Genomic DNA, 15,165 nt, shown 5'->3' on the forward strand with positions numbered 1-15,165 from the left:
AGGCCTGGGCCCGCGGAGGCTGGCGGGAGAGAGCCCGCGTGCGCTGGGGACGCGGTCTGGTTCCGCGGCTGCCCGAGCAGGAGGAGCCCACTTCACCGCTGCAGCGGGGAGAGGGGGAGAATGAAGGGACCACAGGGCGGGAACAAATAACTGTACAGCCTGAGGCTTCAGATAGTCTGAATGAGAAGGGAGGTGATGTAATTTCGTGTTATGACACACCGCTGCTCATCTCCCTTTAAAATCCTAAGGAAATGTCATGTTTCACTTCTCAGGCTCATAATTGAGAAGTCTCGGCTTGCCTCACCTACTGCTAGTTTGTAGGGGGCCAGCTGGCTTTCTTGGTAGAGGTTGGCTTGAATTCTGGTGTACTTCTGGATAGGAGTTAATGGAAAATGTGTATCCAGCTTTCTTGGTTTGAAAGGAATTACTAGAGCACATTCCTGTATGTAAATAACAGAAGTTGCTGGCATAAGTATTTCACTTGTTATGGTGTTGTCTGACTTGTTCAGTACACTAATGCAGCCCCTCATTGTTTGGATGGTTCTGTGAACACAAATGTATGTGGCTTTGTGATACAGAATAGTAAAAAAAGCCTAGACCGTCATATGGAGAACACTGTGCTGGTGATGAAATAGTATGTGGTCTTGTATGCAGCAGGTGGATAGACAACAGCATGGTATTTGTTAGCTGTAACTTTTAAACCCAAATCTCAAAATATATTTCCTGTGCAAACTTAGCAAACTCCTAATTTCCCAGAGAATCCTGTTGGGTTCGTCTTGCATTTTGAACTTGAAACTCAGTTGATTTGATTGTGAGGGGCCTGTGAGTGGTACTCTAAGGCATCCAAGTTTGTATTCTAGGCTATGCTCCTCTGTAATCAGTTCACTGTATAAATAAAAGCATGGCAGGTGTCGCCCATTAGACTGCTAAGGTGTTAACATCTGATAGATGAGCATAGTAATTCTTTTTACTACAGCTTAAATACCTGTGAATATAGAAAGCTCCTTAAAGGTGAAATTAACTAAATGCCTTATCATTCAAGTCCTGGAGATGGAATGGTGTGTGAGCCTAGCCTGAAATTCTTATTCTGGTTTGCATCTCTCCCCTTCCCCCTTCTCTGTTTATGGAGGGGTGGTGGGGCAAACTTTACAAGTAAGGTTTGAGCTTTTTTTATATAGGCTGTAACAGCTTAAAAATGGAGAGTCAATAAACCTAGCTTTGGAGGAAGAGCCTGCTCTAACTTAAAGTGGACTAGGGTTCCACTCTCCTCTCAGCTATGAGCCTTGATTAACAGTCTGTCACAGTTAAAACACAGTTTTATTGCTCATCCATGGAGACCATGGACTTGACAGTCATGCTGACAACAAGATCTTAATATCAGCAACACCCGGAGCATTCACGTAAAGTGCAACTAGGATTTCTGGATTAATTGCTTTTCATTAAAGCAGATTTGTATTTTCCTCTGATACAAAGAGGAAAATCCCTTCTTCCACTACCTGCGAAAGCTTGTGTGATTGACATTGGTAAAGCAATGTGAACATGACAGCTAGCTAGATGAGGCCCCTGTCCTAACATGCCTCTTCAGAAGCTGACTGCCTTCTGAGGAATGGCTGCTTTCGGAGTGCTTTACTAGTACCTCTCAAGTCCCTGCTAGTGGACAGAGGGCGCAGTAGTTTAGCTGGTTTAACCCTTGAGATGGGTGACTCGTGCCTTGTAATGGGATTTGGAGATTGGACATAATGCCTTTTATAGCAGAAGCTAGTGGGGTATATAAACTGGTAAAAAAAAGGTGTTGCCAAAGCTTTCATCTCCACATGAGCTGCCTCTCTGTATTTGAGTCAAGGGAAATATTTAAAACTTCAGATGCAGGTGATAGTTTCAGAATTGTGTCTGTTAGGGAGCTCAGGCAGTTGAACCTTCAGTGTGTAACCATTCGCAGTCAGCTGATGACTAGGTTAATGCAAGTTCAAGGGTGCCTTGTGTTGGAAATAATGGTTACAAATAGGTTCCACACTGTCTGGCAGATTTGCTTAAAGCTATCTTACCTACTGCTGAGAGTACTAGGCTTCTTTAAGCATGGTCTGTGGTCAGCCTCCATTTTGAGGTGTTACCTGGTGCTGGGAATCCCTGCGGCACCAAGGGCTTCCTTTACTCTTGCTTGGCCCTTGGAATCAAAGGCTGCCAGAGTATTTGTGGAATACAGCATGCGCTTTTCTGCTGGAGGACAGTAGAGGCAAAATGAAGTCTTGTGTGTGTTTGGTCAGGTTGTAGTTAAATTAAAAAAAAAGGCAAACTAACTGGTCAGGTTTCCCCCAGTTAAGTCTACCTGAAGAAAATAATTGGTTAACAAAGCTGTAAGATACACTAATAGTGTGACCAAATTATCTTGCAGTGAGAGGTTCCCCTTTTGTTGACAATTTGGTTTTTATTTGAGACTTGTTACTTGGCAGTTAACCCAAAATCCAACTATGGAAGTTGGTTAGACAGGTCACAGCTTGTTTTGCCCCCACTACTGTCTTCCTTCATCCAGGGAATACTTTCAGAACTTGTCTCTAGCTCATTATTTTTTAACTTGCAAGGGTAAGCACCTTTGGACCCTGCATCTCTTCTCACTCTCCCAGAGGAATTTTAACTGGTACTAGAAATGACTAGCAGGATAATATCTGATTGTAGTCAGGACCAGGTCTCCAGTGATGTATGGTGTGTGGCCAGCTGTAGGTGTTGTGCCCTCCCACTTTGCCCTTCTATGTGCAATAGCAAACCTGAGGCGTGTGGTGATGTGGCCACATCCCAGGGCTGCACTCCATTTTGCAGAACACTGTAATTATGCAGCTGGATGGAAGATGTAAGAAGAGCCTGGTTTAATGGGCAGGTGCAGGAAATTGAATCTGTAAAGAGCTGGTGATATTACAGTGAGAAGCTATACCCAAAAACAAGATGTAGGGTTTGAAGGTGAGGAGGAGTGAGGCTTGACTGTGGAACTTATGGTATAAGTATTTGCAGGGAGCGGCTAGCATGGATTGCTGTTGAACATTGAACTTTGGGAATGGGGTGTCAGAATGTGTACTATGTCAGTATGGGATTGGGGAAATGTAGAGAGACAGGAAAACTTACTGTTCCCATCTCTTTCAGACTGAGAGTGGGTGGTGTGGAGTGTTAGCTACTGAGCTTACAGCAGAGTAAACTGTGAATATCCAAGATGCAAGGATGGAAGAACTCAACATGTGGAGGCTGCACTTCTGAAGATAGCTACAGTGCGGGGAAATGTCTTATTAACAGGGAGATGTAATGCCAGGTGTATTTGAAGTTGCAGGAATTTATGAAGATGTTCACATAGGTGGACATTCTTATACATAAGAATGCTGGTGTGGGACTCTCTGCTTGCTTGTTAAATATACTCAAGACCAGTTTGACTGTGTGTTCTTGGCTCCTTCTGCTCTGTGACATTCTTTAATGGGGAAAATAGCTTACTAGAATCAAGTAGCAACTTAATGCCAGCTTCTGCAATCAGCCATATTAATTAGTTAACTCCTGAATTTTAAAAACAGCTGCTGTGTATGTGTGGCAGTAACTTCCAGTTAGCTGTTGCTGACAGAACTCCATTGCTCTGGTCTGTTAAGCTGGGAAAAATAAAGCAGCTATCTTTTATATATGTAAAATTAAGTTGGTTTTAACAGCTCTCCTGAAGCTTGCATTGCCATGAGAACAAGAGTTGAGGAATGTTGAAGTGGCTTTTTCTTCCCTGGAGAAGACATTGTCAGGAAGTAGCTGATTGACATTTTCTGCTTCTGCCTGAGGTACTTGTTTGCCTCTTGCCAGAATGCTGGTATTTATTGCTTTTAATGGCTTCCAGTTCAGCTAAAATATTCACTTTTTGACCAGAAAATGTAGTTAATGGCATGTAAAGAGCTCTCAATTCCAAAGGAACTTTAGCAAAAAATGATTGGTATGACTAAGTGTAGCAAACAGACTCAAAGCTCTAAATAAGTATTGGGTGTTCCTTGTGTAATATGTATGTGTAGCTTGCTTTGGCTAGTGATGTTACATGCTGTTTCACTTGACAGAGTAAGTAAAATAACTACCCTGTGAGGTTGCTTTAGAAAACATACTGTGACCACACAACATTATGTTGGTATTACCTGTTCATTGGAAAAACTACCAGACTGGAGAAGTGCACAAAAGTTTGTGTCCTCTTCAAATTCTGCAGAGGAAAGTCTGTCCCTGAAGAAAATGGAAGTCTTCCTGCCATGACAGAAATGAGAAAATGGATTATTAAAAACTCTTAAGGATCACATTCAGTGGGTAACACTAAACAGAGCTGCCAGAGTTGAGGATCACAGGCTAGATGAATTTTTAGCTTACGCTTCCTCAGTTCAGTGAGTTGCGGTGACTGAGCGTTGCAGTCTTCTCTAACTGAAGAGTCATAAAACACTGCCTGATGCTAGCACTGATGAAAGCACTTCACACTGAAGCACTGACATTTCCTAGCTAAGTGAAAGGTTTAAAGAGCTACTAAAATGTTTAGGGTATTAAGGTGGAGAGCCAGCTAGATCTGGCATTAGTCAGAATCTAATGTGTTCATTTTTTTTATAGTCTGAATTTGAGACAGAACTGAAGTCTGCTGGTGGGAAGCTTGTAGTAGTTGATTTCTCTGCAACATGGTGCGGACCATGCAAAATGATCAAGCCCTTTTTCCATGTAAGTAGCCTTTTTGTTTTTATAGGCAACTGTATTAATGTATGTACAAATGTTTTTGTGTTGCTTGACAACAACATGCAGGAAAGTTCTTTTGTCACATGTGATTGCCAACATTTTCTGGAAAATGGAGAAGTCACAGCACTATCTACATTGAGAATATCGCTGACCTTTGATATAGCTGGGACCTTAAATGTGGTTTAACTTCTGCTGTCCTAATGCTTACCTGCATCTTGGGTCTGTAGAGACCTAACAGTTGCATTGCCTCAGGAGGCAGGACAGAGGAAACAATGTTTATCCTTCTGTACACAGTTAGTGTAATCACTCCAGCTATGTTCAGGAGGTAACGTTACCTTGTAGTTAAGTATGAGATAGCTGATCACCAGGAGATGATACAGCCTGAAGACTGGAAGAGAAGGCCTTTCACCTGTGTTGTGGGATATTTGAGTCTTCTCTCTGGGGTGTTTGTTTGAAAGTTTCAACAGACTTTTGCAGGTATTGAAGCAGGAAACAATTTTTGCTTTGGTCAGTAAAATAGCTGCTTTAAGGTAACAGTTGGGGGAGGGAGTGGTGAGCAGCACCGGTCTTACAATGTATATGAACGTGTCTGTTATATGAATGTCTACTAAAAGAAAGCTCTCCTGGAGCACTGTAACTGCATAATTTCTTATTTCATTCTAGAGTTTGTGTGAGAAGTATGGTGATGTGGTGTTCATCGAAATTGATGTGGATGATGCCCAGGTACGGTCCGGGAATAGACAGCAGCTAATGAGTTCCACACAAGTGACAATGAAAAACTTGTTTTTAAAATGTCCTTGAAGATACTGAAACAAAATGGGAGATTACTTCAACTTCGACAAGCAGAAATAGGGCTTTAGCACTTACACTGGAAAGACTGGTTTTTTCAGAGGACACCTGAACAGAACACACTGTCTTGGTTATTGGCACACATGAAGCCCTATGACATATTGGATAACCTGGGAATACTGACCCTGTACCTTGGGAGAGAACACTAGTCTGAGGCTTTAAGCTGCTTTGGTGCAGTCTACCCGAAACTAATGGCTCACAACTGTCTGGTGATCTGTCTAGCCTCTCTACTGCTCTTGGCACTGTTTCCTCTTTCATGTCTTGAATTAAGTGGTATAAAATGTCTGCTGTATAGCAGTTCCAGCAATGTTGAATAGTTACTTGAACAATGTCAGGTTGAAACACAAGAGTTGCTACAGGGCTCTCAAGTCTTACAAATAGTCAGCTTTGTTTGGATGCAGAGGTCTGGGGTTTTTTCCAAATACAGAGTGCAGGTATAGTAAATGTCTTTGCTATTGCATGAATTAGGTGCTGAAGTGAGGATCTTTCAGGCTTACTTCAGGGAGATGTTATCACTGCACTGTTTTTGCTAGTGATGGAGTACCAGAAGTGGTTTTGCTTCATTTTGAGCAGTAATGGTTTTGCCCTATCACATAAACAAAAGGCAGCTGGTGGGTTCTAAATTTAACAACCTTTAGACATGCTGAAGATTGTTTTCTGTCTCTTCCAGGATGTGGCTACACACTGTGATGTGAAGTGCATGCCAACGTTCCAGTTCTACAAGAATGGAAAGAAGGTAGGCTCTGCTCTTTTAGAACTGGAGCAGGCAAGCTGAACACTTGAAAAGTTTGGGAATGTTAGACTACATAGCCTGCTTTCACTGATAATGTTTGGGGCTCCACTGGCATTAAAACACTCCTAAGAGCAAGCAAGTTCACCTTTGCTGCAGCCAATGTTATGTGCAGGAGTAGTTAACAGATGAGGCAAATCTCACAGGCAGTGAACTGAGTGAGTGTTACAGATTGCTCTTGCAGGCAGAGCTTCATGAGAGGCCAGTGGGGTTAGATGCCAGGGTTAAGACTGCGAGTCTGTCTGCCTATCACCCTGCTTTTTGCTGATCACAGGTAGTATTGGTGCCCTGGGTGTAGCTTGTGTTTAAGCAGAGGCATGACTATCTGTGCCTGTGGAATCCCACCCAAACAGAAGTCTTGAGCGTGGTTCTCTATACATGCAGCTGGAACAGCTACTTGGATGCTTGTAGATAGAGGCTGTGTAACCTGTGAAGTGGAGGTCCTGTCCTGTCAGAGACTTCTTGTGCCCACTCTGCCAAGAGGTGGATGAGACAGGTTGCGGGTCATGGTCTGACAGGGCAGTTGTGTATGGCTATCTACCTGAACTACAGAATTGCTGGGCTGCAGGTATTCTCAGGATTCCAATTTGCCGAGCAAGCTGAAGATAGGCTTTTCTGAAGTAAAACAATTCCTAGATGGAATCTTGATGTCTGAAGGCAATGAAATTGCACCTTAAAGTGTCAGATGTTGGGTGACCTTCAGATAACTTCACTATGATGCCAAACAATGACTAATAATGAACCTGTGATGGTTTTCTCAGGGTAAACTTCCATACCTTCGTACTTTAATTAGAATTGTGATTATGATGTGACAGTCTGTAGGTGATATGCTTTACCCTGTTGTGTGGCCTCATATTTAGGGATACACAAGTATCAAATCAAGCAGTTTCATGGCCCATAGTGTAGTCTGCTTTGTACTTTGCACCCTTTTAAGTACTGGAAGGCAGAGTCATTGTTTTTGAAATGTGAATGTTGCCTTTGCCTTTCTGCTATGTATGCAACAAGGACAATTCTCACTTGATAAGGGTCCTGAGCAACCCAAGGTAACTAACTTTGAGCTGCCCCTGCTGTGTGGTGACCTTCAGAGTCTCTTCAAGCCTGTAGTTGAGTCTTACACAGCGTTGGTTCTGGTTCAGTTGTCTTTTCCAGTCTTTTACATATAGAGGACTCCAGCAATAGTAGTCTAGAAGTAATTTTGGACAGACTCTTACCCTAATTTTTGCATGAGTTGAGTGGAAGAACAACATATGAATATCTGCAAAATGCTCCCTGTTTTGGGGGTGAGGAAATTTTAGTCCTAGCATATTGAATGAGGGGGGCGGTGTCTGGATGCTATGCAACTAATGTTATGAAGTGTTGAATGCAATGTTCTAAAAATCAATCTCTCTTTACAGGTGCAGGAGTTCTCTGGGGCCAATAAAGAGAAGCTGGAAGAGACCATTAAAAGCCTAGTCTAATCCCCAGCTGTGGAGACATTGAAGCATGACTGCTTCGGCTAAATTACAGCCTGTAACTTTTTTACTTAAAATCTAAACAAGCTTGTGAGATTATGGGGATAGTTTCCATCACTTAACCAATGTAAGTGAGTCCAATAAAGTGTAAATTCTTCACTTTTGGATATTGTCCTTGATGAAAATTGAATGAAAATGTGAGGAATTCCATTATGTCATCAAGGTGTCTGTTTTTGCTGTGTTACAGGGATGCTGTCTGAATACAGACTCTTGTCATCTGTGACCGGATCTAATACTGGGTTATTTCTGGGGGTGAAAATCTGTGTTGCATGGGATGGCAGTGACAGCTGCTTTAGGAGAAGTCTGCTGCCACCTTACTCAGGTGGTAGTTACCAGGCTATAATCTGAACAGTGGCAGTATGGCTTGCAGAAACAAAGGGGAGTTCCAGGAGTTGTAGAAAAGAGAGCAGTCACAGGGTGGGATAGGCTTTTTATTTTATTCTTTTTATTTAAAGGCTTTTTTAAAATTCATCAAGCTTCAGTTTAAACTTCAAAGCTAAGACTTGGCTGTTAAACATCAGAACATAATACCAATCCTATCAAGGAAGTGTAAGGTAGGACTTGCAGCTGCTGACTTTTTGCTCTTTCTGTTGTGCCTTGCCATTGGTATCTGTTAGTGGCAAAGATGCTTAGTCTCCGAGGCGGGCTGCTCTTTTCCTAGGCAATAGTCTTGAACAAATGACTGAAGAGGTAAAAGTCATAATGTCTCAAGCCCAAGATAACTTAGATTTATGTATTGTCATTTTCATTTGACTGCACTGTTGCATTCTTAGAACATACTGAACGTTCCTTGTACTGGACAGTAGACTAGACTGCAGTCCTCCAAACCTGTATCAGGTTGTGTAGGTTAATGCTGATCTGCTAGCCTTTCTGATCCATTCAGCTGCTCTTCCCAGAGTTACCAAGGAGTGCTACTGTGGTTTTTTCCACCATATCAAAGTAGCTTTCTTGCTGGCTTGGGCGTTGTCCTGGTATTATGCCTAATGTTGTGGTTAGGACTGGGTGAGCTATGCTGCTCCTTGAGTATCACTGCTGAAAAAGCAAGACTTCCTGCTATTTACGCAGACAATATGGAATGAGTGAGCCTCTTGTCTTTGTGGTAGGGAACTCACATATGACTCAGTCTTATGCTCATTTCGCAAGCATGCATGAATTTCCTGGCTCTTTGAGAACTGGGAGCCTTCAGCAGCTTGCTGCATATGTTCTGTATTTGAAACAAGATTTTTCTAGTCCAAGAAGTGACCACACCCTTTAGCTGAGAATGAGCCATCAAGCATCTTCTTAGAAGTAAGCTCTGGGTTGGGATTGTGCAATGAGGAGATGCAAAGTGTTTTCTGTGCAGCTCTAGCTGTTTGAGAGGAGCACAGCTGTGTGTTTTAAAAAGATTGTTCATACAGGTTAAGTGGGATACTACTACCCCAACTGATGCCACACAGAGACAATAAGATAAGGCTGGAGCACCATTAACATGACACCATCTGCAAATAAGAATTGCTTTTAAAAGCAGCTCCTGGCTGGCCTGCTTGTAACCACTGGGCAGCAGCTGGGAACAAGAAAGCTTTAAAAAATTCCTGGTGTAAAGGCAAGGCGAAGTTCAGTAGAAGCCTCTAACATACAGCTTCATCTTTAAAGTAGCTACTAAGGTGTGCTGCAATACACAATATTTCTCTTCAAGTGAGGCCAGACCCTGTTAGAGCAGGGGAAAGGTGCAGGTAATAGGAAGTGGTGCTTGTGTTTTGAGTGGGACTTAACACTTCATTTACTCCCTTAGGATGCCACTCTGCAGTAGCATTGAAAGATCCGGGTGACAGAAGAAGTGACTGTAGATTGAGGGCAGAACTGGGAAAGTTCAAAGAGACTAGAATAATTCCTGTGCTGAACTTGGGGGTGCCAAGCCGCTCTTATCAAGTGCGGTGAGCTTTCAGCTTCCTGTGTGACAGTATCTTATTTTTCTGAGAACGGGCAGGGAGGCACAGTGTGGTGAAAATAACCCTCACAGCCGCATTTGGAGGGAGGTGCTCCTTTAAGGCTCTGCTCTGAGGAATGTGCTGTGATCTGTGTTAGGCAAACTCCCTTTAAAGAAACCAGCAGGCCTCTTCAAATGAGTAGTTATGCCAGAATTTGAGGGTTTGAAGCTGGACTGTCATTAGTGGTGACAAAGAGCAAAGCCTAATGGTGTCTACCTAGCAGAGATGTAAGGAGTCTCAGTTCCTACAAGCAACAGTGCCCCTAACTGGGAGGAGAGAACAGCAGTTCAGGTCAGGAACTGGACTGAGTCTTCCAACAGGCGAGAACATGTGCTTTCAGCCTCTAACAGGCTAGATATGGCAAATAACCGGTTTGCCCTAAATGGAGTGGGTTCCAGTAGACTTTCTACAGACTTGGGCTGTATGCCCTGCCACATGGGTATAAGTAATAAGACAGCTCAGTGGGTGCATTGTTTTTACTTCCTTGTTTTTGATGTGAAGGAGTGAGACCGGTATTGCCATACATCAGACAGTCATGCAGCAGTCACTCCTTCACTGACCTCCATGATACACTGTTTGCACAAACAGAATTGACAGCTTTGATCTGGCGATCTGAAAAGATGCCTTTAAGAGGGAAGTGGTATATCACCAACTGACTTGCATGTCTGGAAGAAACTTGATGTACATGGCAGAGAAGAAACAACGCATGAAGGTTTTCTGGGAGTTATGGCTTCAGGAAGAAGTTCTCCTCCCCTCAGGTAATGACTGCAGCCTGTTTCATTTGGCAGTGAAATGTCTGGGATCTCCGCCTTGCTGACAAACCAGTAGAGCAAGATGTTTTTGTCTGCAGGCCTGTTACATAGCGTGCTTTCTTACAGTGGGCTAGCCAGCAGGAAGAGAAGTGCTTGAGCACAGCAGCTGGAACATGTGGCTGGAGTAACTGGGCTTATTGAGATAGGACTAGCTGTTGTGAAACGGAGGGCCAAGGGATCGCAGTGAGTGGCAAGGGAACTGTGTGCAATTAGCTTGCAGGGGAGCAGTGATGTTCCTTAACCCCATCCATGTGTTACAAAACTGCTGTTGTGCACTTGGGAAAGGATTCTCTTAAACACCTGAACATCACTTCCACATTCTCTGCAGCAGTCAGCCTGACTTCAACTCCACTTTACCATCTGTTTTTTATTCTTTCTTTGCCCTGAATGATTCTAGTAAGAGTATTTGTAATTATTCTAGTGTTTAAATTCTTACTCTTCATTCATCAAAACTAGCTGAATCTAGCAAGGATGAAAAACAAATTCTATTGTCTTACCAATGCCAACAAACTGTGGCATAGCAGCTCCTCTGTGCTGCCTCATGACATGCAGCTTTCAGCCACCCAAGGAGCTGCCTTGAATGTGCTGGTGAAATTCTGGGTAGTCTAACAGTAGTGCTGGTCCCTGAGCCTTGGTAAGGAGTGGAAGAGACTGACTGGTGGGTTAAGCTTGGCTAGCTGCCAGGTGCCCACCAAGCCCCTCTTTTTGCTCTCCCTCAGTAGGACAAGGGAGGAAAATAGACAGAAAAGCTTGCGGCTGGAGATAAGGATAGTGAAATCACTTGGAAATTGCAGTCACAGGCAAAACAGGCTTGACTTGGGGAAATTAATTCATTGCAGTTAATCAGAGTGGGATAACATAATCTATAAACACCTTCCCCCTACCCCTCCCTTCTCAGGCTCAGTTTCATTCCTGGCTCTAGCCCCTGCCTATTCCCCCATGCAGTGGAGGGGGATGGGGGTTGCAATTGGTTCATAACATATCACCTCTGTAGGTCCTTCCTCTTGATGCTTTTCCTCTGCTTCAGTATGGGGTCCATGGTATATAGTCCTTGGGGAATGGACTGCTCCAGCGTGGGTCCCCTATGGGCCTCAGGTTCCCAGAAAACATGCTCCAATGTGGGCTCCTCTCCAAAGGCCAGAAGTCTTGCCAGGAGCCAGTTCCTCAGTGGGCTGCCCATGGGATGCAGCTTTCTTTATACACATCTACCTGCTCCAGCATGGGGTCAGTCGTGAGCTGCAGGTGGGTAACTGCTCCACCATGGGCCTCCCACGGGCTACGGGGGGACAGCCTGTGTCACCTTGGTCTTAACTGCAGGGGGCTCTCTGCTCCCATACCTGGGGCACCTCCTTCCCCCTCCTTCACTAACCATAGTGTCTCCAAGGTGTTTTTTTCTCCCATACTCTCTTTCTCTTGCTGCTGCTGTTGTGTAGTGTTTAGGTTTTTTTTAATCCTTTCTCAAATAATCTCGAACAGCTCAGCACTGGCCAGCAGTGGAGCCCTCTTGCAGCTGGCTCTCACTGTCTGGTGTGGTGGCAGCTTCTGGTATCTTCTCAAAGAAGCCACTCTTGCAGCCTCCCCTCTGAAAGCCTTCCCATTGAAACCTAATACGTTGACATACTGACAACACTCAGTGCAGGACTGAGAGGGCATGAGGCTTAGCAGGACTCTGGCATAAAGTCCCTAATCTTCATCTGAAGCAGTAACTAACTGTATGCCAACTCTACCCCAGCCTCTCAAACCTTTCTCAATCAGAAGACCAAGCACAGAACTATATCAGGAAGAAGAGTCTGACATGGAGCTCTGGGGAGGCAGTGGGACCTGTACTCAGCAGAGGTTGAACCATGTTGTGGCATTGTTATTTTCAGTAGAGGTTTCAGGCAGCTGAGAAGCATATATAGCCCAATGCCTCCAGATTGGATAAGGATCAATTAGATGAGTTTGAGGAACTTGGAAAAGTCTTGTGAAGATGTTGGGGAAGCACATCCACATGAAATGCTGTTTTTCCTATGGAGAGGGAGAGCTGAGATGGTCCAGGTTAGTAACTAGAGAAGGTGATGAATGCATGGGAGCTGCATGAAGCCTTATTGCTATCTGCTGCTGGTGAAGATAAACTTGTGACTTGCAAATCTCCACAGGGTGGCAGTGACTTTCTATATAAATATTTATAATGTATAAACATTTATACACACACTGGCTCAGGGAGTGCCTTGTGCTTTTTCTTCTCTGACAGCCCTGGGGTGATGGTCATGTCTAGAGGGGCACGTATGGGTATGGGTTCCTACTATTCAGGTAGCACTGTCTGCCTGGCCCCCAGGAACTGAAGCATCTGGGGTGGGGTGGATATGGCAGAGGTGTGAACAGATGCTATGGAGGTGGAGAAGCCCACCATCAGATGCAACTATGCATAGAGGAAGAGTTTTAGACTAGAGTTGGGTCAGCTTCCCTCAAGTCAGTCTATGTCACTTCCTCAGGGAAGCAATCAAGTCTGTTTTTTCACCTTCCTTTGCATCTGGTTCGAGTTCCTCTAAGAGAAGAACCTGAGGGAAGAGTGAGGCCTGGCACCATGAGCAGTTGTTCAAACTATGAAGCCTGTTCATGTGGGAAATAAGAGTGGTCAGTTTTAGCACCACTTATCAGAATGGCCCCAAAGGCTTTCAGCTTACTAGGAAGCAGAGCATATGGTCAGCTAGTGACAAGGGTCTAGGGAGAGGGGCAGAAGGTGTCTCCTCATGCTGTAGGTAATGGCCAGCAACAAGCTAAGCTGCAAGAGATCTGTTTGGAGCTGATGCTGTCTACTTGGGTGAGAGTGGGATGGATGAACAGCTGCAGTCTGGGGTTGTGGGAGTGAAGTAAGAGCAGAAAGTCTGATCCATGTCTTGCCTACTTCAATACAGACTGAGTCAGAGATGCTGGGGTGTTTAAGGTTGGATTTGACTCAGCTGGGGAACAGGGCATGCATGAGAATGGATGCTGTGGCTGGGCCATGTTGTCCTGCCCCCTCCTGTGGTCCCACCCTGGGAGCAGGAGAGAAGCTCAGCAGGCAGTAATGTGCTCCAGGTATAGCTCCTCAACCTGCAACTCTCTGCAGCCATTCCCAGGGCTTCCCAAGGCCACCCTTGGTGTGTGGCAGGCCGTAGTGGACTCCTCAAGGCTGGTCTCAGCTGCAAACCGAGCTCAGGCTGATTGTTGCCACCAAATTTGCTGAGGAACAGGACACTATAAATGCAGTATTTATTTGACTGGAATGCCTCTAATCTAGAGGCTGTTTCATTTTGCACAGGCAAGCATAAGGCATTAAGCAGTTAAACATCTACTCTAGAAATAACGGTATGAGAAATGAAGAGCTGTTTAGCCACAGATGATGAAGCCTGCAGCTGTTTACATTCAAGATTATTAAATAAACTCTTCCTCTTGCTCTTACATGTTACGTCCTCAATGAACTGGGATACTAAACAGCCTCGGAAATCCCACTGTCAAGAGTCCTTCCTAAGTATAACTTAGGGGTGGCACAGACGTGGCCATGTGGACTGAAGCAAAGCAGCACAAAAAGACCAGAGATGACCATCAGCACAGCCCCAGCTGCAGGGCCACAGAGGAATGGGCACTGCACCCTGGGCAGAGCTGACACTCTTCCCACCTTTGCTGTTGCATGTGATGGAGGATTGCTGCAGTGCAAGGCGAGACCTCGCCTCAGGCAATCCCTTGCATGCCTTCTGACAGCTGGTGATCTATCCATATCACCCATACTGTGAGATCTGCTGGGATAATTTTTACCCACTCTGTGTTAAGCACAAGGAAGAGGAGAGCATTCCACAAAGAGAACCATAACACAAGTAAAGTATCCATTAACAGGTTTGTTTTTTTCTTTTCATAATCTCAGAATTTATTTTTTCTTTTCATAACTTTAGAATAACTGAGATACCTACATTTCCTGAAGAAAGCTAAAAAAAAAAAAGCGAGCCAGTGAGGAAGCTGTGAACCCCCAGGTATTGTTAGCCTGCTCTTTGCTCCTTGATATGGGTTAAAAATACCTCCTGCTGAGTTCTGGGCAATATCAATGGGTAAACATCAGTCATCGGGTGTGCCATCAGCTGGCAAAGCTTTGGAATTGCCAATGCATAGAAAGGTTTGAGCTACTATTAAATCTGTAACAGTTCTTCTGATGAGGATCAGCGGTTTAAAGCCCTTTTTTTGGTGTAGCTTTCAGTCAAAAGCAAAGCCGTAGCCATAAGCTCACATTTATTAGCCCAGTAATTAACAGAAGTTACCACCACCAAACATCCAGCAAAAAAACTGATCAATGAGATAAAAGCACTTCACAGAATCACAGGCTCTTGCACCAGTCACCCAGGAATATGTGAGCATCAGACTTTTACAATAGCTTTTCCAGATTTTCCCCCTTTTACATTCCAATGAAAGCTGCTGTCGTGTTCTCAACTCCTTCAGTGACTTGTTCATTGTACTACACTTATCTCTGTCAAGATCACAGAGTTTTCATTCACCAGCTGCCTAAGCTTTAC

The 15,165-nt window shown here is 44.2% G+C and overlaps 1 protein-coding gene across 1 annotated transcript; it reads left to right on the forward strand.

Moving 5' to 3' along the window:
* Positions 1-2,794: 2,794 nt before the first annotated feature.
* TXN (thioredoxin) lies at positions 2,795-7,967 on the forward strand (the record flags this gene model as incomplete). The annotated part of the gene is made up of 5 exons (XM_010143462.1): positions 2,795-2,820; positions 4,594-4,698; positions 5,377-5,436; positions 6,233-6,298; positions 7,747-7,967. Coding segments are annotated over 5 exons (320 nt in total), but the record flags the coding sequence as incomplete, so codon positions are not given.
* Positions 7,968-15,165: the final 7,198 nt, after the last annotated feature.

Source organism: Buceros rhinoceros, unplaced genomic scaffold (assembly GCF_000710305.1).
Source record: "Buceros rhinoceros silvestris isolate BGI_N320 unplaced genomic scaffold, ASM71030v1 scaffold37589, whole genome shotgun sequence".
NCBI lineage: Eukaryota > Metazoa > Chordata > Aves > Bucerotiformes > Bucerotidae > Buceros > Buceros rhinoceros.